The sequence below is a fragment of the Pleurodeles waltl genome, chromosome 4_2, assembly GCF_031143425.1.
Source record: "Pleurodeles waltl isolate 20211129_DDA chromosome 4_2, aPleWal1.hap1.20221129, whole genome shotgun sequence".
Classification (NCBI taxonomy): domain Eukaryota; kingdom Metazoa; phylum Chordata; class Amphibia; order Caudata; family Salamandridae; genus Pleurodeles; species Pleurodeles waltl.
In genome coordinates, this window is record NC_090443.1 from 1037603215 (window position 1) to 1037623056 (window position 19842).

At 54.0% G+C, this 19842-nt stretch overlaps 1 protein-coding gene across 1 annotated transcript; it reads left to right on the forward strand.

Annotated features, from left to right (window-relative positions):
- The first annotated feature begins 439 nt into the window (after positions 1-439).
- On the forward strand, positions 440-16939 carry LOC138293667 (beta-crystallin B1-like). Its single transcript, XM_069232969.1, has 6 exons — positions 440-532; positions 1183-1281; positions 9736-9854; positions 11748-11880; positions 13452-13594; positions 15163-16939. The coding sequence occupies exons 2-6, from the start codon at positions 1195-1197 to the stop codon at positions 15332-15334; spliced, it is 654 nt and encodes a 217-aa protein (XP_069089070.1). The 5' UTR covers positions 440-532; positions 1183-1194; the 3' UTR covers positions 15335-16939.
- The last annotated feature ends 2903 nt before the right edge of the window (positions 16940-19842 follow it).

Below are 19842 nucleotides of genomic sequence, written 5' to 3' on the forward strand. Positions count from 1 at the left end.
ACAAAAGTCCCTCACAAATATGACCCACACTTTGTGGGGCCAGGTTACTTCTAAATAATGGAGCGCGCCTTTCAGAAGTAGCATTCTGAAAGTTGTGCTGTACACATGAAAATACAATATTTACATTTTATTTACACGCACAACTAAACTGTGAAGTGGAGGTGCCTGCGACCCCACAAGTGGGAGTGGGAATCAGTGACTCCTGTGTCACTAGTAAGCACTATCTCCCAAACCACCCCCCGCCCCCACTTCCCGAGCCTTCCGGACTGGCTGAATGTATAGTGCCGATACGGCTGTCTATACAACGTCCATAGGGTGCCCCACGGGCGGGGACTCCCCTCGACCAATCAGCGGCCCCGGCCGCCTGATGAGCGCAGGGTTTCCATTCTGCGACCTAGCGCTGAGGCGGCACTTCCATTCACCAGGCGCTAATCCCAGCCCCGGGAGGGATGCCAGGGCATATAAGGGGCGCCTGGATGGGTCCAGGGCACCTCTCTTTCCGGCTCCTAGTCCGCCTTCAGCGCTCCGAGCGGTGAGTGGGGTCCCCCCTGAGGGGCATCCGTGGTCCTGGGGTAGGGGGAGGGTTGTCACCTAAGTGTATTTTTTATCCATTTATTTATTTACTGTGGTTTGCTTCATAAACGTATGTATTATCAATGTCGGGTGCCCAATATAGTGCCACGTGCCCCCTTAATAGCACTTCATGGCACTAAGGTCCTCTCTCCGTTGGCACAGAATGGGTAAATTCCCTGCTGTTTCACGTGGGTTCGCTCTAACTCAAAACTGTACGTGGGACTTGTTCCCAGAACTGTGTGGGGCGTTAGGACACCCCAAGCCACTGGTGGCGTAAGCACCCCTTGAAGAGGACCAGGCACGCTTTTGGCGACCCTATTGCAGTCTCAGCAAAGAGGCCTGGGATGGAAAGGGCACGGTGTTTGAGCTGCTCTATAGGAGCCCTCCTCCTGTCGGTGTGTTGGGGAATGGGTTTGCACCAGAGATGTCCCCTGTGGGTAGCTCAGTGGCTTGGGGATGACTTTTCTGAGTCCCGCCAGGGCCACTCCTGTCCTTCATGCTTCCAAGGTAGACCAGTGCCCGAGGTGTGTGTGAAGGTAAAATAATCTGTTCAGTTCGCTGCTAAATATTTGAGGTTGGTCTTAAATAATGCGCTTTTCTCGTCGACAGAAAGAACAAGGAATGTCCGACGGTAAAATGACCTCCCAGACCGACGGCAAGATGGAGAAGTCCTCCAAGGGCGGGAGCGGCATCGGGGTCCTGTACAAGGTGAGGGTCCGGTCTGTGTCCTCCACAGCGGAGACCGGCTACTAGGAGCCCCGGCCCAGGGGAGGCTCGCATCTTAGAGCGCATGCACCCCTTAGAGCTGAAGCCAAGAGCCCCTGCACCCCTGAGACCTGAAGCCAAGAGCCCCTGCACCCCTGAGACCTGAAACAAAGAGCACCTGATACCTGCTGCACAGAGCCCCTGCTCCCCTGAGAGCTGCTACACAGAGCCCCTGCTCCCCTGAGAGCTGCTACACAGAGCCCCTGCTCCCCTGAGAGCTGAAGCCAAGAGCCCCTGCTCCCCTGAGAGCTGAAGCCAAGAGCCCCTGCTCCCCTGAGAGCTGAAGCCAAGAGCCCCTGCACCCCTGAGACCTGAAACAAAGAGCACCTAATACCTGCTGCACAGAGCCCCTGCTCCCCTGAGAGCTGCTACACAGAGCCCCTGCTCCCCTGATAGCTGCTACACAGAGCCCCTGCTCCCCTGAGAGCTGCTACACAGAGCCCCTGCTCCCCTGAGACCTGAAGCCAAGAGCCCCTGCTCCCCTGAGAGCTGAAGCCAAGAGCCCCTGCTCCCCTGAGAGCTGCTATAAAGAGCACCTGATGCCTGCTGCACAGAGCCCCTGCTCCCCTGAGAGCTGCTACACAGAGCCCCTGCACCCCTGAGACCTGAAGCCAAGAGCCCCTGCTCCCCTGAGAGCTGAAGCCAAGAGCCCCTGCTCCCCTGAGAGCTGCTACAAAGAGCACCTGATACCTGCTGCACAGAGCACCTGCTCCCCTGAGAGCTGCTACACAGAGCCCCTGCTCCCCTGAGAGCTGCTACAAAGAGCACCTGATGCCTGCTGCACAGAGCCCCTGCTCCCCTGAGAGCTGCTACACAGAGCCCCTGCTCCCCTGAGAGGTGCTACACAGAGGCCCTGCTCCCCTGAGAGCTGCTACACAGAGCCCTTGCTCCCCTGAGACCTGAAGCCAAGAGCCCCTGCTCCCCTGAGAGCTGAAGCCAAGAGCCCGTGCACTCCTGAGACCTGAAACAAAGAGCACCTGATGCCTGCTGCACAGAGCCCCTGCTCCCCTGAGAGCTGCTACAAAGAGCACCTGATGCCTGCTGCACAGAGCCCCTGCTCCCCTGAGAGCTGCTACACAGAGCCTCTGCCCCCTGAGAGCTGCTACAAAGAGCACCTGATGCCTGCTGCACAGAGCCCCTGCTCCCCTGAGAGCTGCTACACAGAGCCTCTGCCCCCTGAGAGCTGCTGCACAGAGCCCCTGCTCCCCTGAGAGCTGCTGCACAGAGCCCCTGGTCCCCTGAGAGCTGCTGCACAGAGCCCCTGCTCCCCTGAGAGCTGCTACACAGAGGCCCTGCTCCCCTGAGAGCTGCTACACAGAGGCCCTGCTCCCCTTAGACCTGAAGCCAAGAGTCCCTGCTCCCCTGAGAGCTGAAGCCAAGAGCCCGTGCACCCCTGAGACCTGAAACAAAGAGCACCTGATACCTGCTGCACAGAGCCCCTGCTCCCCCGAGAGCTGAAGCCAAGAGCCCCTGCACCCCTGAGACCTGAAGCCAAGAGCCCCTGCTCCCCTGAGAGCTGAAGCCAAGAGCCCCTGCTCCCCTGAGAGCTGAAGCCAAGAGCCCCTGCTCCCCTGAGAGCTGAAGCCAAGAGCCCCTGCACCCCTGAGACCTGAAACAAAGAGCACCTGATACCTGTTGCACAGAGCCCCTGCTCCCCTGAGAGCTGCTACACAGAGCCCCTGCTCCCCTGAGACCTGAAGCCAAGAGCCCCTGCACCCCTGAGACCTGAAGCCAAGAGCACCTGATACCTGCTGCACAGAGCCCCTGCTCCCCTGAGAGAGGTAGCACAGAGCCCCTGCTCCCCTGAGAGCTGCTGCACAGAGCCCATGCTCCCCTGAGAGCTGAAGCCAAGAGCCCGTGCACCCCTGAGACCTGAAACAAAGAGCACCTGATACCTGCTGCACAGAGCCCCTGCTCCCCTGAGAGCTGCTGCACAGCGCCCCTGCACCCCTGAGACCTGAAGCCAAGAGCACCTGATACCTGCTACACAGAGGCCCTGCTCCCCTGAGAGCTGAAGCCAAGAGCCCCTGCACCCCTGAGACCTGAAACAGAGAGCCCCTGCTCCCCTGAGAGCTGCTACACAGAGCCCCTGCTCCCCTGAGAGCTGAAACAAAGAGCACCTGATACCTGCTGCACAGAGCCCCTGCACCCCTGAGACCTGAAACAAAGAGCCCCTGCTCCCCTGAGACCTGCTGCACAGAGCCCCTGCTCCCCTGAGAGCTGCTACACAGAGCCCTTGCTCCCCTGAGACCTGAAGCCAAGAGCCCCTGCTCCCCTGAGAGCTGAAGCCAAGAGCCCGTGCACTCCTGAGACCTGAAACAAAGAGCACCTGATGCCTGCTGCACAGAGCCCCTGCTCCCCTGAGAGCTGCTACAAAGAGCACCTGATGCCTGCTGCACAGAGCCCCTGCTCCCCTGAGAGCTGCTACACAGAGCCTCTGCCCCCTGAGAGCTGCTACAAAGAGCACCTGATGCCTGCTGCACAGAGCCCCTGCTCCCCTGAGAGCTGCTACACAGAGCCTCTGCCCCCTGAGAGCTGCTGCACAGAGCCCCTGCTCCCCTGAGAGCTGCTGCACAGAGCCCCTGGTCCCATGAGAGCTGCTGCACAGAGCCCCTGCTCCCCTGAGAGCTGCTACACAGAGGCCCTGCTCCCCTGAGAGCTGCTACACAGAGGCCCTGCTCCCCTTAGACCTGAAGCCAAGAGTCCCTGCTCCCCTGAGAGCTGAAGCCAAGAGCCCGTGCACCCCTGAGACCTGAAACAAAGAGCACCTGATACCTGCTGCACAGAGCCCCTGCTCCCCCGAGAGCTGAAGCCAAGAGCCCCTGCACCCCTGAGACCTGAAGCCAAGAGCCCCTGCTCCCCTGAGAGCTGAAGCCAAGAGCCCCTGCTCCCCTGAGAGCTGAAGCCAAGAGCCCCTGCTCCCCTGAGAGCTGAAGCCAAGAGCCCCTGCACCCCTGAGACCTGAAACAAAGAGCACCTGATACCTGTTGCACAGAGCCCCTGCTCCCCTGAGAGCTGCTACACAGAGCCCCTGCTCCCCTGAGACCTGAAGCCAAGAGCCCCTGCACCCCTGAGACCTGAAGCCAAGAGCACCTGATACCTGCTGCACAGAGCCCCTGCTCCCCTGAGAGAGGTAGCACAGAGCCCCTGCTCCCCTGAGAGCTGCTGCACAGAGCCCATGCTCCCCTGAGAGCTGAAGCCAAGAGCCCGTGCACCCCTGAGACCTGAAACAAAGAGCACCTGATACCTGCTGCACAGAGCCCCTGCTCCCCTGAGAGCTGCTGCACAGCGCCCCTGCACCCCTGAGACCTGAAGCCAAGAGCACCTGATACCTGCTACACAGAGGCCCTGCTCCCCTGAGAGCTGAAGCCAAGAGCCCCTGCACCCCTGAGACCTGAAACAGAGAGCCCCTGCTCCCCTGAGAGCTGCTACACAGAGCCCCTGCTCCCCTGAGAGCTGAAACAAAGAGCACCTGATACCTGCTGCACAGAGCCCCTGCACCCCTGAGACCTGAAACAAAGAGCCCCTGCTCCCCTGAGACCTGCTGCACAGAGCCCCTGCTCCCCTGAGACCTGAAGCCAAGAGCCCCTGCACCCCTGAGACCTGAAACAAAGAGCACCTGATACCTGCTGCACAGAGCCCCTGCTCCCCCGAGAGCTGAAGCCAAGAGCCCCTGCAGCCCTGAGACCTGAAGCCAAGAGCCCCTGCTCCCCTGAGAGCTGAAGCCAAGAGCCCCTGCTCCCCTGAGAGCTGAAGCCAAGAGCCCCTGCACCCCTGAGACCTGAAACAAAGAGCACCTGATACCTGTTGCACAGAGCCCCTGCTCCCCTGAGAGCTGCTACACAGAGCCCCTGCTCCCCTGAGACCTGAAGCCAAGAGCCCCTGCACCCCTGAGACCTGAAGCCAAGAGCACCTGATACCTGCTGCACAGAGCCCCTGCTCCCCTGAGAGAGGTAGCACAGAGCCCCTGCTCCCCTGAGAGCTGCTGCACAGAGCCCATGCTCCCCTGAGAGCTGAAGCCAAGAGCCCGTGCACCCCTGAGACCTGAAACAAAGAGCACCTGATACCTGCTGCACAGAGCCCCTGCTCCCTTGAGAGCTGAAGCCAAGAGCCCCTGCTCCCCTGAGAGCTGCTGCACAGCGCCCCTGCACCCCTGAGACCTGAAGCCAAGAGCACCTGATACCTGCTACACAGAGGCCCTGCTCCCCTGAGAGCTGAAGCCAAGAGCCCCTGCACCCCTGAGACCTGAAACAAAGAGCCCCTGCTCCCCTGAGAGCTGCTACACAGCGCCCCTGCTCCCCTGAGAGCTGAAACAAAGAGCACCTGATACCTGCTGCACAGAGCACCTGCACCCCTGAGACCTGAAACAAAGAGCCCCTGCTCCCCTGAGACCTGCTGCACAGAGCCCCTGCTCCCCTGAGACCTGAAGCCAAGAGCCCCTGCACCCCTGAGACCTGAAACAAAGAGCACCTGATACCTGCTGCACAGAGCCCCCGCTCCCCTGGATATGTTGCAAGGAGCCCCTGCTCCCCTGAGAGCTGCTGCACAGAGCCCCTGCTCCCCTGAGAGCTGCTGGAGCCCCTGCTCCCCTGAGAGCTGCTGCACAGAGCCCCTGCTCCCCTGAGAGCTGCTGCACAGACCCCCTGCTTCCCTGAGAGCTGCTGCACAGAGCCCCTGCTCCCCTGAGAGCTGGTACACAGAGCCCCTGCTCCCCTGAGACCTGAAGCCAAGAGCCCCTGCTCCCCTGAGAGCTGAAGCCGAGCCCCTGCTCCCCTGAGAGCTGCTACAAAGAGCACCTGATGCCTGCTGCACAGAGCCCCTGCTCCCCTGACAGCTGCTACACAGAGCCCCTGCTCCCCTGAGAGCTGCTACACAGAGCCCCTGCTCCCCTGAGAGCTGCTACACAGAGCCCCTGCTCCCCTGAGACCTGAAGCCAAGAGCCCCTGCTCCCCTGAGAGCTGAAGCCACGAGCCCGTGCACTCCTGAGACCTGAAACAAAGAGCACCTGATACCTGCTGCACAGAGCCCCTGCTCCCCTGAGAGCTGAAGCCAAGAGCCCCTGCACCCCTGAGACCTGAAGCCAAGAGCCCCTGCTCCCCTGAGAGCTGAAGCCAAGAGCCCCTGCTCCCCTGAGAGCTGAAGCCAAGAGCCCCTGCACCCCTGAGACCTGAAACAAAGAGCACCTGATACCTGTTGCACAGAGCCCCTGCTCCCCTGAGAGCTGCTACACAGAGCCCCTGCTCCCCCGAGACCTGAAGCCAAGAGCCCCTGCACCCCTGAGACCTGAAGCCAAGAGCACCTGATACCTGCTGCACAGAGCCCCTGCTCCCCTGAGAGCTGCTGCACAGAGCCCCTGCTCCCCTGAGAGCTGAAGCCAAGAGCCCGTGCACCCCTGAGACCTGAAACAAAGAGCACCTGATACCTGCTGCACAGAGCCCCTGCTCCCCTGAGAGCTGAAGCCAAGAGCCCCTGCTCCCCTGAGAGCTGCTGCACAGCGCCCCTGCACCCCTGAGACCTGAAGCCAAGAGCACCTGATACCTGCTACACAGAGGCCCTGCTCCCCTGAGAGCTGAAGCCAAGAGCCCCTGCTCCCCTGAGAGCTGAAACAAAGAGCACCTGATACCTGCTGCACAGAGCCCCTGCACCCCTGAGACCTGAAACAAAGAGCCCCTGCTCCCCTGAGACCTGCTGCACAGAGCCCCTGCTCCCCTGAGACCTGAAGCCAAGAGCCCCTGCACCCCTGAGACCTGAAACAAAGAGCACCTGATACCTGCTGCACAGAGCCCCCGCTCCCCTGGATATGCTGCAAAGAGCCCCTGCTCCCCTGAGAGCTGCTGCACAGAGCCCCTGCTCCCCTGAGAGCTGCTGGAGCCCCTGCTCCCCTGAGAGCTGCTGCACAGAGCCCCTGCTCCCCTGAGAGCTGCTGCACAGACCCCCTGCTTCCCTGAGAGCTGCTGCACAGAGCCCCTGCTCCCCTGAGAGCTGCTGCACAGAGCCCCTGCTCCCCTGAGAGCTGCTGCACAGAGCCCCTGCTCCCCTGAGACCTGAAACAAAGAGCACCTGATGCCTGCTGCACAGAGCCCGTGCACCCCTGAGACCTGAAGCCAAGAGCACGTGATACCTGCTGCACAGCGCCCCTGCCCCCTGAGCTGCTGCACAGAGCCCTTGCTCCCCTGAGAGCTGCTACACAGAGCCCCTGCTCCCCTGAGAGCTGCTGCACAGAGCCCCTGCTCCCCTGAGAGCTGCTGCACAGAGCCTCTGCCCCCTGAGAGCTGCTGCACAGAGCCCCTGCTCCCCTGAGAGCTGCTGCACAGAGCCCCTGCACCCCTGAGACCTGAAGCCAAGAGCCCGTTCACCCCTGAGACCTGAAGCCAAGAGCACCTGATACCTGCTGCACAGAGCCCCTGCTCCCCTGAGAGGTGCTGCACAGAGCCCCTGCTCCCCTGAGAGCTGCTGCACAGAGCCTCTGCCCCCTGAGAGCTGCTGCACAGAGCCCCTGCTCCCCTGAGAGCTGATGCTGAGAGTCCCCGCTCCCCTGAGAGCTGCTGCACAGAGCTCCTGCTCCCCTGAGAGCTGATGCTGAGAGTCCATGCTCCCCTGAGACCTGAAGCCAAGAGCCCGTTCACCCCTGAGACCTGAAGCCAAGAGCCCCTGCACCCCTGAGACCTGAAACAAAGAGCACCTGATACCTGCTGCACAGAGCCCCTGCACCCCTGAGAGCTGCTGCACAGAGCCCCTGCTCCCCTGAGAGCTGCTGCACAGAGCCCCTGCTCCCCTGAGAGCTGCTGCACAGAGCCCCACATTAGACCAGAACATGGAGGCATTAAATGCAGATGGAGAGATGCAGCACAGAACTTATCAGGGTATGTAACTCTCACAACAGGACATGCAGGCAGCTCACATCGGACCAGAAGATGCAGGCATCTCACAACGAATGACGACACATACAGCACACTGCAGCTCAGGACAGGCAGGCGGCTCACAACAGATTCCTACATTGAAATCCACTAACTGCAAACCAGAGCCATGTAGGCTGCTCTCACCAGACCAGAGCTTTCTTACAGCTCACACCAGATCTGGGCCCACAAGCGGATCTCACCAGACCGTGGCATTCCTGCAGCTCACTCCAGATCCGAGTATTCCTGCAGCTCACTCCAGATCCGGGTATTCCTGCAGCTCACTCCAGATCCGAGTATTCCTGCAGCTCACTCCAGATCCGGGTATTCCTGCGGCTCACTCCAGATCCGGGTATTCCTGCGGCTCACTCCAGATCCGGGTATTCCTGCAGCTCACTCCAGATCCGAGTATTCCTGCAGCTCACTCCAGATCCGAGTATTCCTGCAGCTCACTCCAGAACCGGGTATTCCTGCAGCTCACACCAGATCTGGGCATTCCTGCGGCTCACTCCAGATCCGAGTATTCCTGCAGCTCACTCCAGATCTGGGCATTCCTGCAGCTCACTCCAGATCTGGGCACACAAGCGGATCTCACCAGACCGTGGCATTCCTGCAGCTCACTCCAGATCCGGGCATTCCTGCGGCTCACTCCAGATCCGAGTATTCCTGCAGCTCACACCAGATCTGGGCATTCCTGCGGCTCACTCCAGATCCGGGTATTCCTGCGGCTCACTCCAGATCTGGGCATTCCTGCGGCTCACTCAAGATCCGGGCATTCCTGCAGCTCACTCCAGATCCGGGCATTCCTGCAGCTCACAATAGGTGAGGGCGTTCCTGCGGCTCACACCAGATCTCGGCATTCCTGCAGCTTACACTAGGTGAGGGCCTTCCTGCAGTTCACACCAGCTGTGAACATTCCTGCAGCTCACACCAGCTCTGAAAATTCCTGCAGCTCACAACAGATGTGGGCATTCCCGCAGCTGACACTAAGTGAGGGCATTCCGGCAGTTCACACTAGATCAAAGGATTCCTGCAGTTACCGTCATATCTGGACCTTCCTGCAGCTCACTCGAGACCTGGACATTCTTGCAGCTCTTATTAGGCGAGGGCATTCCTGCAGTTCACAATAGATCAGAACATTCCTGCAGCTCACAGCAGCTCCGGACATTCCTGCAGCTCACACCAGATCTGGGCATTCCTGCAGCTCATACCAGCTCTGGACTTCCTGCAGGTTACACTTAAGGGATCTGAGTAGATCCCTCCTGATCTGCAGCTGCTGATAGTCACACTATATGAGGGATAAACACTCATCAAGTCGAGACAATCCTCTCACGGTTCCAACCTCTAATCTACCTCATCGCCGAGGTCACATTACCCTGGGTGCAGCGGCCCTAAGAGAGTGAGCCTTAGAAGGGTTCTCATCCATTCATCCATCTGTGCATTCAGTACTTTTTCATTCTTGTTCATGCATCCATTCATCCATCACTCCTCTGCCCCACAGATGACCGTCTACGAGCAGGAGAACTTCCAGGGCCGGTGCTTCGAGCTGTCCGGGGAGTGTCCGTGCGTCTTCGACAAGGGCTTCGAGCGTGTCCGCTCCGTGCGCGTGGAGAGCGGCCCGTGAGTACACGTGCACGAGTGAGCGAGTGAGGGTGTCAACGAGTGACTCCGCGGATAAGAGAAGATTTGAGGGACTGAGTGTGTGAGCGACAGTCTGACGCCGTGAATGAGTGTGCCAGAATGTGATTTGGTAACTAAGGGTGGATTTAGAGTTTAGGGGTTGAGGGACATCTGTCAAAAAAAGCTGCAGTTAGCTCATTCCCTCTGTATAAAGAGCAGAGACACGTATTCACTCTAAAGAGGACAGAGGGACATCCACAAGTTTTTTGTTAGATTCCCTTCATCTGCTAAACTCTAAATCAGGCAATAAGTTTGTTACGAGGGGAGTGTCAGCTAAAGTGACTTAGAGCAATATTTAGATTTTGACAGAAGGGACATCCATCACTGTTGTGACAGAGTAACTTGTCCACCAATATCTAAACCAGGCCCAGAGCTCACTTGTAAGTCAAAAAGCGAGTTTCTGATTGAGTGACTAAATTTGTGAGTCAATGAGTGAGTGTCTGGGAGAGGGGCAGCTTTTGTGAGTCAGTCAGTAAATGCCTGGGAGAGTGACTGCTCCCATCCCTTGCCCCCTGTGCTTTTCCTGCGCCCCATCTCTTGCCCCCTGTGCTCTCCTTCCTGCCCTGTCTCTTGCCCCCTGTGTACTTCCTGCCATATCTCTTGCCCCCTGTGCTCTTCCTGCAGCCCATCTCTTGCCCCCTGTGCTCTTCCTGCACCCCATCTCTTGCCCCCTGTGCTCTCCTTCCTGCCCTGTCTCTTGCTCCTTGTGTACTTCCTGCCCCACCTCTTTCCACCTGAGCTCTTCCTCCTGCCCCATCTCTTGCCCCTTGTGTACTTCCTGCCCTGTTCTTCCTGTCCAATCTTTTGCCCCCCTGTGCTCTTCCTGCCCCACCTCTTGCCCCCTTTGCTCTCTCCTGCGCCCCATCTCTTGCCCCTTGTGCTCTTCTCCCTACATCATCTCTTGCCCCCTAACCTCTTCTCCCCACCCCATCTCTTGACCCCTGTATTCTTCCTGACCCATCTCTCGCCCCGTTTGTACTTCCTGCCCTGCTCTTCCTGTCCAATCTCTTGCCCCCTGTGCTCTTCCTGTCCAATCTCTTGCCCACTGTGCTCTTCTTTCTGCCCCATCTCTTGCCCCTTGTGCTCTTTCTGCCCCACCTCTTGCCTCCTGAGCTCTTCTCCCTGTCCCACCTCTTGCCCCCTGTGCTCTACCTGACCCATCTCTTGCCTCCTGAGCTCTTCTCCCTGCCCCATCCCTTGCCCCCGTGCTCTTCCTTTCCCATCTCTTGCCCCCTGAGCTCTTCACCCCACCCCAACTCTTGCCCCCTGTGCTCTTCCTGCCCCATCTTTTGCCCCATGTGTCCTCCCTTCCTCATCTCTTGCGCCCTGCGCTCTTCTTTCTGCCCCATCTCTTGCCCCCTGTGCTCTTCTTTCTCTTCCATCTCTTGCCCCCTGTGCTATTCCTGCCCTATCTTTTGCCCCTTGAGCTCTTCTCCCTGCCCCATCTCTTGCCCCTGTGCTCTTCCTTTCCCATCTCTTGCCCCCTGTGCTCTTCCTGCCTCATCTCTTGCCCTTTGAGCTCTTTTCCCGTCCCAACTCTTGCCCCCTGTGCTCCTCCTGCCCCATCTCTTGCCCCATGTGTCCTCCCTTCCTCATCTCTTGCGCCCTGCGCTCTTCTTTCTGCCCCATCTCTTGCCCCCTGTGCTCTTCTTTCTCCTCCATCTCTTGCCCCCTTTGCTCTTCCTGCCCTGTCTCTTGCCCCCTGAGCTCTTCTCTCTGCCCCATCTCTTGCCCCCTCTTCTCCCTGCCCCATCTCTTGTCCCCTGTGCTATCCTTGCCCCATCTCTTGCCCCCTGTGCTTTCCTACCTCTCACACATGCCTTCCCCCCGCAGGTGGGTGGGGTACGAGCAGGCCAACTTCCAAGGAGAGATGTTCATTATGGAGAAGGGCGAGTATCCCCGCTGGGACTCCTGGTCCAACAGCTACCGAAACGAGTACCTCCAGTCCTTCCACCCCGTACGAATGGTAAGGAGACCTCGATTGGTTTAAGGCTTTGCTACATGTTTCATCAAAACTTTCCTTCTCACCTTACTTCCTTCATTTCTCCCACACCCAACTTTCTTTTTTATGTCGAGCGCGCAAGCACTCTGGCTTGTTGTAATCTATCTGCAGTTTTTTAACCACGCCCACCGCACGGCTATCACTATCACTCATTCATGGGCTTGCCTCTCAAAAATCCTTTGTTATCATTGGTGAATACTTTACGTTTGTCCCTCCTTGGCACAGTTTTGGTACTGCCTTGGACACCAACTCTTCTACATGAATTATTGCATGTTTGCCGATACGTTTGACCTCGAGCAAACTTATTTTTCCTTTTGTGTCTCTCCTTCATGCTCATGGCAGCCATGGCGCTTTGAATCGGCTTGCTTATGTCAACTGTTTTACTTTTCAATTTCAATTTATGTGACAAGAAAAGTCCAGTTAGGAATTTACAACTCTAATAGCTCTAACTTGAGCAAACGCAAGACCTGTGTCTCTCCTTCGGCCTCATGCTCATGACGGCCGTGGCAATTTGAATCGGCTCACTTTTGTCAACTGTTTTACTTTTTAATTTCAATTTATGTGGCAAGAAAAGTCCAGTTAGTAATTTACACCAATGCTAATAGCTCTAACCAGGGCAGGCTTTAGTGCTCGTGGCGCCTGGTGCTAAAATCGTTTTTAGCACCCCCCTTCTATGACCCCCTCATCGGATTCCCTCACTACCACCCAGAAAAAGTGCCCTTCATCTCTCCAAAGCCCCCCCGCACATACATTTCATTTGTTTTTAAGAGCTAGTAATGGCTGATTTTACCAATTCACTCACCTATCTACATAAAGTAAAGTTCTGTTCTTTGCAGCACGCATATTAACCCTCTGCGCTACTTTATGGCGAGTCAAAACTTCCACTGGACAAACCCATACCTCTCTCAAGCAGGAAAATTAATCACAAGAGGTAACTTGACATTTTAATTGCTTCCTGAAGGCTGGACGCAAAAGGATTTTTAAATCACAAGTTTTGTAACTCCTGAGGTCAGCGCCCCACAATCCAGGTCAGAACCTGGTGCGGCCACACCAGTCACACTGCCCTAAAGCCGGCCGAAACTTGAGCCCTTGCATTGCAAATGCTTGTTTTAGTCTGACTGCCATTTCGTACCTTAATCCTAATTTCATTCTTTTTCCCTTCCATTGTTACTTCCTACCTTTCACCCTCTTTTCTCTCCTTACCCTGTTTCCTGCTCCTTAACCCTCCCTCTATTCTTTCTTTCTTTTCCTGATTCATTTATTTCCTCCTCCTTACTTTCTTTCCTGCCACTCTCCATCTTTTGCTCTTTTCTTTGCTTTCCTTCTTTTCCCCCTCTCTCCTTCTACTTTAGGCTCATTATTTCTAGCTGTTTCTCCTAATCTGATCTACTCTACTCTTATTTATAGAAGGTATATGTCTTCCTCTTTTGCACCCCTTTTCAAGAGTGTTTACCTTGCCTGCCGAACCAGGGTGCCATCCCTGTTACCTGTTTTTTAATCTACCCCTCATCTGACTTTGCTTCTCCCCCCCACAGGAGGCGGATAAGCACAAGATCAGCCTGTATGAGAACTGCGACTTCAAGGGACGCAAGATGGAGATCGTGGACGATGACGTGCCCAGTCTCTTCAGCTACGGCTTCACTGACCGAGTGGCCAGCATCAGCGTCCCCTCTGGAAGGTAAAGATGGTCTCCAGGTCTGACACAGCTGTCACTTCCAGTTCTTACCACAAGAGAGCAGGGAAAGACAAAGCTGCAGTTCTTACTTCTCACCACAAGAGGGCAGGGAAAGACAAAGCTGCAGATCTTACTTCTCACCACAAGAGGGCAGGGAAAGACAAAGCTACAGTTCTTACTTCTCACCACAAGAAGGCAGGGAAAGACAAAGCTGCAGATCTTACTTCTCACTACAAGAAGGCAGGGAAAGACAAAGCTGCAGTTCTTACTTCTCACCACAAGAAGGCAGGGAAAAACAAAGCTGCAGTTCTTACTTCTCACCACAAGAGGGTGTGAAAATACAAAGCTGTAGTTCTTACTTCTCACCACAGGAGGACGGGGAAAGACAAAGCTGTAGTTCTTACTTCTCACCACAAGAGGGCAGGGAAAGACAAAGCTGTAGTTCTTACTTCTCACCACAAGAGGGCAGAGAAAGGTAATGCTGCAGAGCTTGCTCCTACGCAATAGAGAGCAGGACACGCATAGCAGCAGTTCTTATTATTAATCGCTATAAGGGCAGGGTACTTTCATTTTTCACTACTGAAAGGAAAGCGTGGCAGATGAGTGGCTCACAACTTTCAGCACTAGATCGCTGTTGAGATCACAGCAGCTCACAATTCTCACCACTAGACTGTATAACTAAAGACTGTATTCACCTAGAAACAGAACTATAGAGGAGACCTACATGTCCAATGTCAGGCTGCTGAAGGAAGGCCATATAGCTGTTGCCTGCATTTCTCACCGTTAAGGGGCAGAGCATGACAGACTCTGTTTCTGTTAGAGTCTGAGCAAAACATTGGTAGATTTAATTTCTCACCACAAGGGGGCAGAGGACAACAGCCTCTTTGCTCCTGCTTGAGGCTGAAGAAAACATTTGTCGATTTAATTTCCAACCACTAGAGGGCAGAGCATGACAGCCTCTTTGTTCCTCCTTGAGGCTGAGGAAGGCTTTTGTATATTTAATTTTTCATCACTAGAGGGCAGGCCAGTTTCTTTCTTAGTACTGGGTACAGGGCAAGCCCATTTCTCATTACTCGAAGGGTTAATTTTTTTTTTTTTTTCATCTATAGAGGGAACACCATTATACATCTTTAATGGATAATTCTCACCACCAGGCCAAAACATGTGATGCAAGGAGGGAGGTCTCTGTGACAGTGCCCACTGACACAGCAGTAGACATGTTGGGGCGAACTCAGAAGTGGAATGTGCTTGCTTGTAAACCCCCCTTTCCTGAAGGTGCAGCCCCTAGAGCGAATATATTGGTATTTCCGGAACACAAAACTTGTTGGGAAACAGTGAGCACTGTACATTCTGTGGGTTGTTCTGAGCAGACCTACAAAAGCGTGAAGATCACTCAAATAACTGTCATAGTTTTAGGCACAGGGAGATTAACTGATTTGACAAGAATCACACAATGCAGATTACAAGCCTGGGATTCGAGCCTGGGTCCCCCATTCCAAAGTCAGCAGCTAACACTGGTTGTGGGAGCTTCAAATGTCGAATAACCCTCTCCTCTTTCCTTTCTCTTCCAGCTGGGTGGGTTACCAGTACCCCGGGTACCGTGGATACCAGTACCTGTTCCAGAACGGAGAGTACCGGCACTGGAACGAGTGGAAGGCCCGCAACCCCCAGATCCAGTCCGTGCGCCGCATCCGCGACATGCAGTGGCACCAGCATGGCAGCTATACCCTGCCCTCCAAATGAAGGCACCAGCGCCCCCTCTCCACCTCGTCTTCTCTGCGCCCTCCGTGCCATCCACCACAGCATCACCAGCAGAAGTAATCAACTTTCAAGCAACCCAAAAACTCACATCTGGTTTCAACGTCCTGGCGTCTACAACGCTTAGCCTCTGTATTGAAAAAGCGGGGAAGTGCAGAGGGTCACAAGGCGGTGCAGAGTAAGCTAGGATAAAGCTGGAGACCCTGTGAGGTTGGAAGTAAAGAACAGCAGGTGGGGGGAAGCAGGCCTTATATGCATCAAACTCTAGGTCTCCATGCTTGTAATGTCAGCTCATCTGAGTGGCTGTTTTTGTCTGCCTGTCCCCAAACCCGCTCTCCCCCGTACTACAATGTCCCCTGAGAGCACTCACCGCTTTGTAGTGTGATTGCAGGGAAATGGGCTAAGAAGGCAGCTGTAGGTCACTGGAAGTGCAGTGGGTCTTTCTGTTGTTAGCGCTTTAGCTCCATCTGATGGCTAATATCTGTAAAGCAAGTGACTATGTGCCTGGTTTAGAGTTTGACGGATAGGGTTACTCTGTCACAAACGTAAGGCATATCCTGTCCACTGTATTACGATGCCATTATGTCCTTTGTACATCATAATATGGCGGACGGTATATCTTTCATGTTTGCGATGGAGTAGCCCATCTGCCAAACTGTAAATAAGGCCCTCTGATCCTGATTTAGAGTTTGGCGAATGGGGTTACTCTGTCACAAAAGGTGATAGATACTCAATCTGCCGTATTATGATCCCATTATATCCTATGGGAATCGTAATACAGCAGACAGGATATCTGTCACGTTTGTGATGGTGTAACCCGCCCGCCAAACTCTAAATCAGGTCCTGAACATGAAGCGATCGTACCATCGTAACTTCTAGGGGCCATCATTTATACTGCAAGAAGCAAAAGACATGCCTTGTGGCCGGTCACTGACTATGGCTGTTCCAAACCTTTAAGCAATGGTGACATCTTGTGGCCAATGTCTGTATTGCATGTTAATAAGGCTCTTGGAAATTCTGATGTAACACCGCCATCTTGTGTGCACCTTGTGTACTGAAGGTGATGTTTACCTTATGTAGAACTTTGATTTAACAGCGCTCCTGCAGTGGCCAGCATGTGTCATGCAGCACATAGTGCAGTCATTTCTCCATGGAAAGTAGTTACCCCAAGCCTCTCTGTTTACAGGTTAGAAAAAAATGAGGCAGCTTCTTTTGTCAAGAACCCTCCTGTTGACCACGTGGCTCTACATGCATCAGTGTGTTGCATTTACCCAGTCTCTTGGGAGGAAGTGAGTGTAGTGAAGCCCGATAAGCCACTTCCATCTTTACGCCCTGTGGCTCACACCTTTGCCCCCCCAACCTAAGCCCTCCCTAGGATTATAGGAAACAAACCCTTCTGTGGTGGAAAATGCAAGGTGGGGAGAACCTGTGAGGGTCAGCCGGGCCCATCTTTCCATCCACCATCCCAAAGCTGGCGGGATTGCGTCTGACAAACTTCCCTACACACACTTATATCTACCTTAAGGGTTGCAGAGAAAGCCTGTTTTAACTTCATAAAAATGTTTAATAAACGGTTTAAGGTGGAACGAGGATCAGTGTATGGATTTTCTTTATGAAAACGTTCTATGCGAGGATGATGGTGGGACTGAGTGATTTACGGGGGGGGTGACGAAAAGTTGAAACCAGGGTGGAGGTGCTGAGATCACGGATCTGATTTAAATTCGACCTTCTGGGTTCATCTTTCAAGAGGAGACCTGCACCTTTATTAAAGTTGCGATCAACAGTAGTACACAGTATGGATCGAGTCTAGTGGAGATATTTAGGGGCATAGTTATCAGTTATAAGAAAGTGGGGCATCGGTCCTGATCCTCCAATTTTTTTGTGTCACCCCTGCCCAGCCTAATGGCACTCCATGGTTGCGCCATATTTACAATACGGCGCACCATGGCGCACCATGGCGGTGTTTAGGACAATAGCATCAAAATGTTTGACGCTATTGTGGAGCTTTACTGCACCAGTGTCAAACTTTTTAATGCTACTGCATTGGAGGCCCATTGATTAAAATGGGTGGGTATTTTAATGCCTGCTCTGAGCAGGTGTTAAAAATGACAGAAAAAATGGTGCAGTGAAATGTAAATTTTACTGCAGCATTTTTTCAGGTCTCCTGCATTGGAATGCCCCCCCTTGTATACATTATGCCTGGCGCAGGCATAATTTGGCTCAAGGGTTTACAAAGTGGCACAATGCAAGCATTGCAGCACTTTGTAAATACGGCATGGGAGAAAGGCCTTCTTAACGCCACCTTAGTGTAAAAATAAATGACGCTAGGACGGCGCAAGGTGGCACTATGGGCTCATAAATAAGCCCTTTATTGGTTTGTATAGGAGTTGGGAGAAGCCTGGCACGTGATTGGCTTTGCCCCAGACCCTCTGTCTTTTGCAGCTTTGTGAGAAATCTCCTCATAGCTGGATGGGGTGGTCAAATTTGGCTCAATTAATTTCATTTGAAAATGAAAGCTTTCCAAAGCTATTTTGCTCAGCGTGGCCCAGAAGGTGACACTCTGACCCTTGACTTCAAGCCTCACTCTGAATGTAGCACAGATTCCCAGAAGCGAAGGACTGTGATAGGGCCTGTTAGAAACTGAGTCGCTAGTTGGCAGAGGTATGCACCGTGTCCAAGTAGGGACCACAATCCTAGTCAGGGTAAGTCACAATCCAATCCAAATTATCCTGTGCTTACCCTCTGGTAGCTTGGCACAGAGCAGGCAGGCTTAACTTAGAAGTCAATGTGTAAAGTGTTTGTGCAATAACTCATACAATAACACAGTGAAAACACCCCAAAAAATACTCGACACCAGTTTAGGAAAACAGCTAATATTTATCTGACTTGAATAAGACCAAATCTACAAAAATCCAATATGCGCAAGTCAAGATATTACTTTTTAAAGTTTTAAATTAGTCTCAATCCTTAAAAATCAGTGGTTGTATCCGTTTAACACATAGTACCTGGGATGGTGCAGAGGGCCGCAGGGGAGGAGATGCGTTGAGAAGTAAAGCTATGCAGTGTTTTTTCCGGCATGGGAAAAGCGGCGCATTGTTTTTTTCCATGTGGCAAGGTGATGCCTTGATTTCCAGGAGCACGGCCTTGGTTTCTCACTGTGATGCAGGGGTATTTTGACACCCAGGGACGATGCATTGAAAATCCAGAATGTGCTGGAAGGAAGGAGCAGGCACTGCGTCGATTTCTGCAGGCGTTGCATCAATTTTTTAAAAGACGTGATTTTCTTCTCTTTGGCGAAGTCTTTGCTGGCCCTGAGACTTTAAATCAGGAGGCAAGCTCAATCCAAGACCTTGGAGGGCACTTGTGGAGGAAGGAAGAGTCCTTTTAGCAGAGTTAGGTGCCAGCAGGCAGCAAAGCGACAAGCAGGAGAGCAGTCCTTCCACCAGCGAAGCAGTCCAGATGAGTCCTTTGGGCAGCCAGGCAGTCCCTTTAACAACAGTCCAGTTGTAGGTCCAGAAGTGTCTGATTTGGTGGGGTCACAGACCCAGGATATATACCCAAAGTGGCTTTGAAGTGGAGGAAACTTCAAGGAGTGGTTTTGAAGTGCTCAAGTTCCTCTTTCAACCCAGCCCTGTCTGGCAGCAGCCCTGTGGGGCATTATCAGTCCTTTGTGTCAGAGGTGGCCACTGGCTTTTGAAATGTGAGAGCCTCTCCACCTTTCCTGCTGAGGAGGGCCCATCTGTATGCAGACGAGTGCAGATGCAGCTGAGTGTCCTGTGTTTATGGCTGTCTGGGTGGAATGCACACGGGGAACTGTCGACCAGCACAGACCAGACGTGGATTGGAGACAGGCTGTACAGCACAGAGAGCAGTAAGGGCAGAGAAATGCTTACTTTCTAAAAGCGGCATTTCTAAAATAGTAATGTAAAATCCAACTTCACCAGTAAGTATGATTTATCACTACCATTCCAGCCATATCAAACATGACAAGGCTACGCCTCCTAGATCAGGAATTACCACTTAAAATTACATAACAGAATCTCTAATGCTGGCCTATAAGAGGGGCAGGCTTCACAGTAGTGAAAAACGACTTTGGGAGATTTGTCACTACCAGGACATGGCAAAACTCATAAGTACATGTTCTGCCTTTTACTTACATAGCACCCTGCCCTATGGGTCACCTAGGGCCTACCTTAGGGGTGACTTATATGTAATAAAAGGGGAACTTAATGCTTGGCAAGTAATTTTAAATGCCAAGTCGAAGTAGCAGTGAAACTGCCACACAGGCCGTGCAATGGCAGGTCCAAGGCATGGTTAAGGGGCTGCTTATATTGGTGGCACAACCAGTGCTGCAGGCTCACTAGTAGCATTTAATTTACAGGTCCTGGGCACCTGTAATGCACTTTACTAGGGACTTACAAGTAAATTAAATATTCCAATTGTGTATGAGCCAATGTTACAGTGTTTAAGGGAGAGAATACAAGCACGTTTGC

Coding starts and splice junctions, on each gene's coding strand:
- LOC138293667 (XM_069232969.1), top strand. CDS start 1,195: ATGTCCGACGGTAAAATGACCTCCCAGACCGACGGCAAGATGGAGAAG. Junction 1,282..9,735: donor GCATCGGGGTCCTGTACAAG/GTGAGGGTCCGG, acceptor TCTGCCCCACAG/ATGACCGTCTACGAGCAGGA. Junction 11,881..13,451: donor CCTTCCACCCCGTACGAATG/GTAAGGAGACCT, acceptor TCCCCCCCACAG/GAGGCGGATAAGCACAAGAT.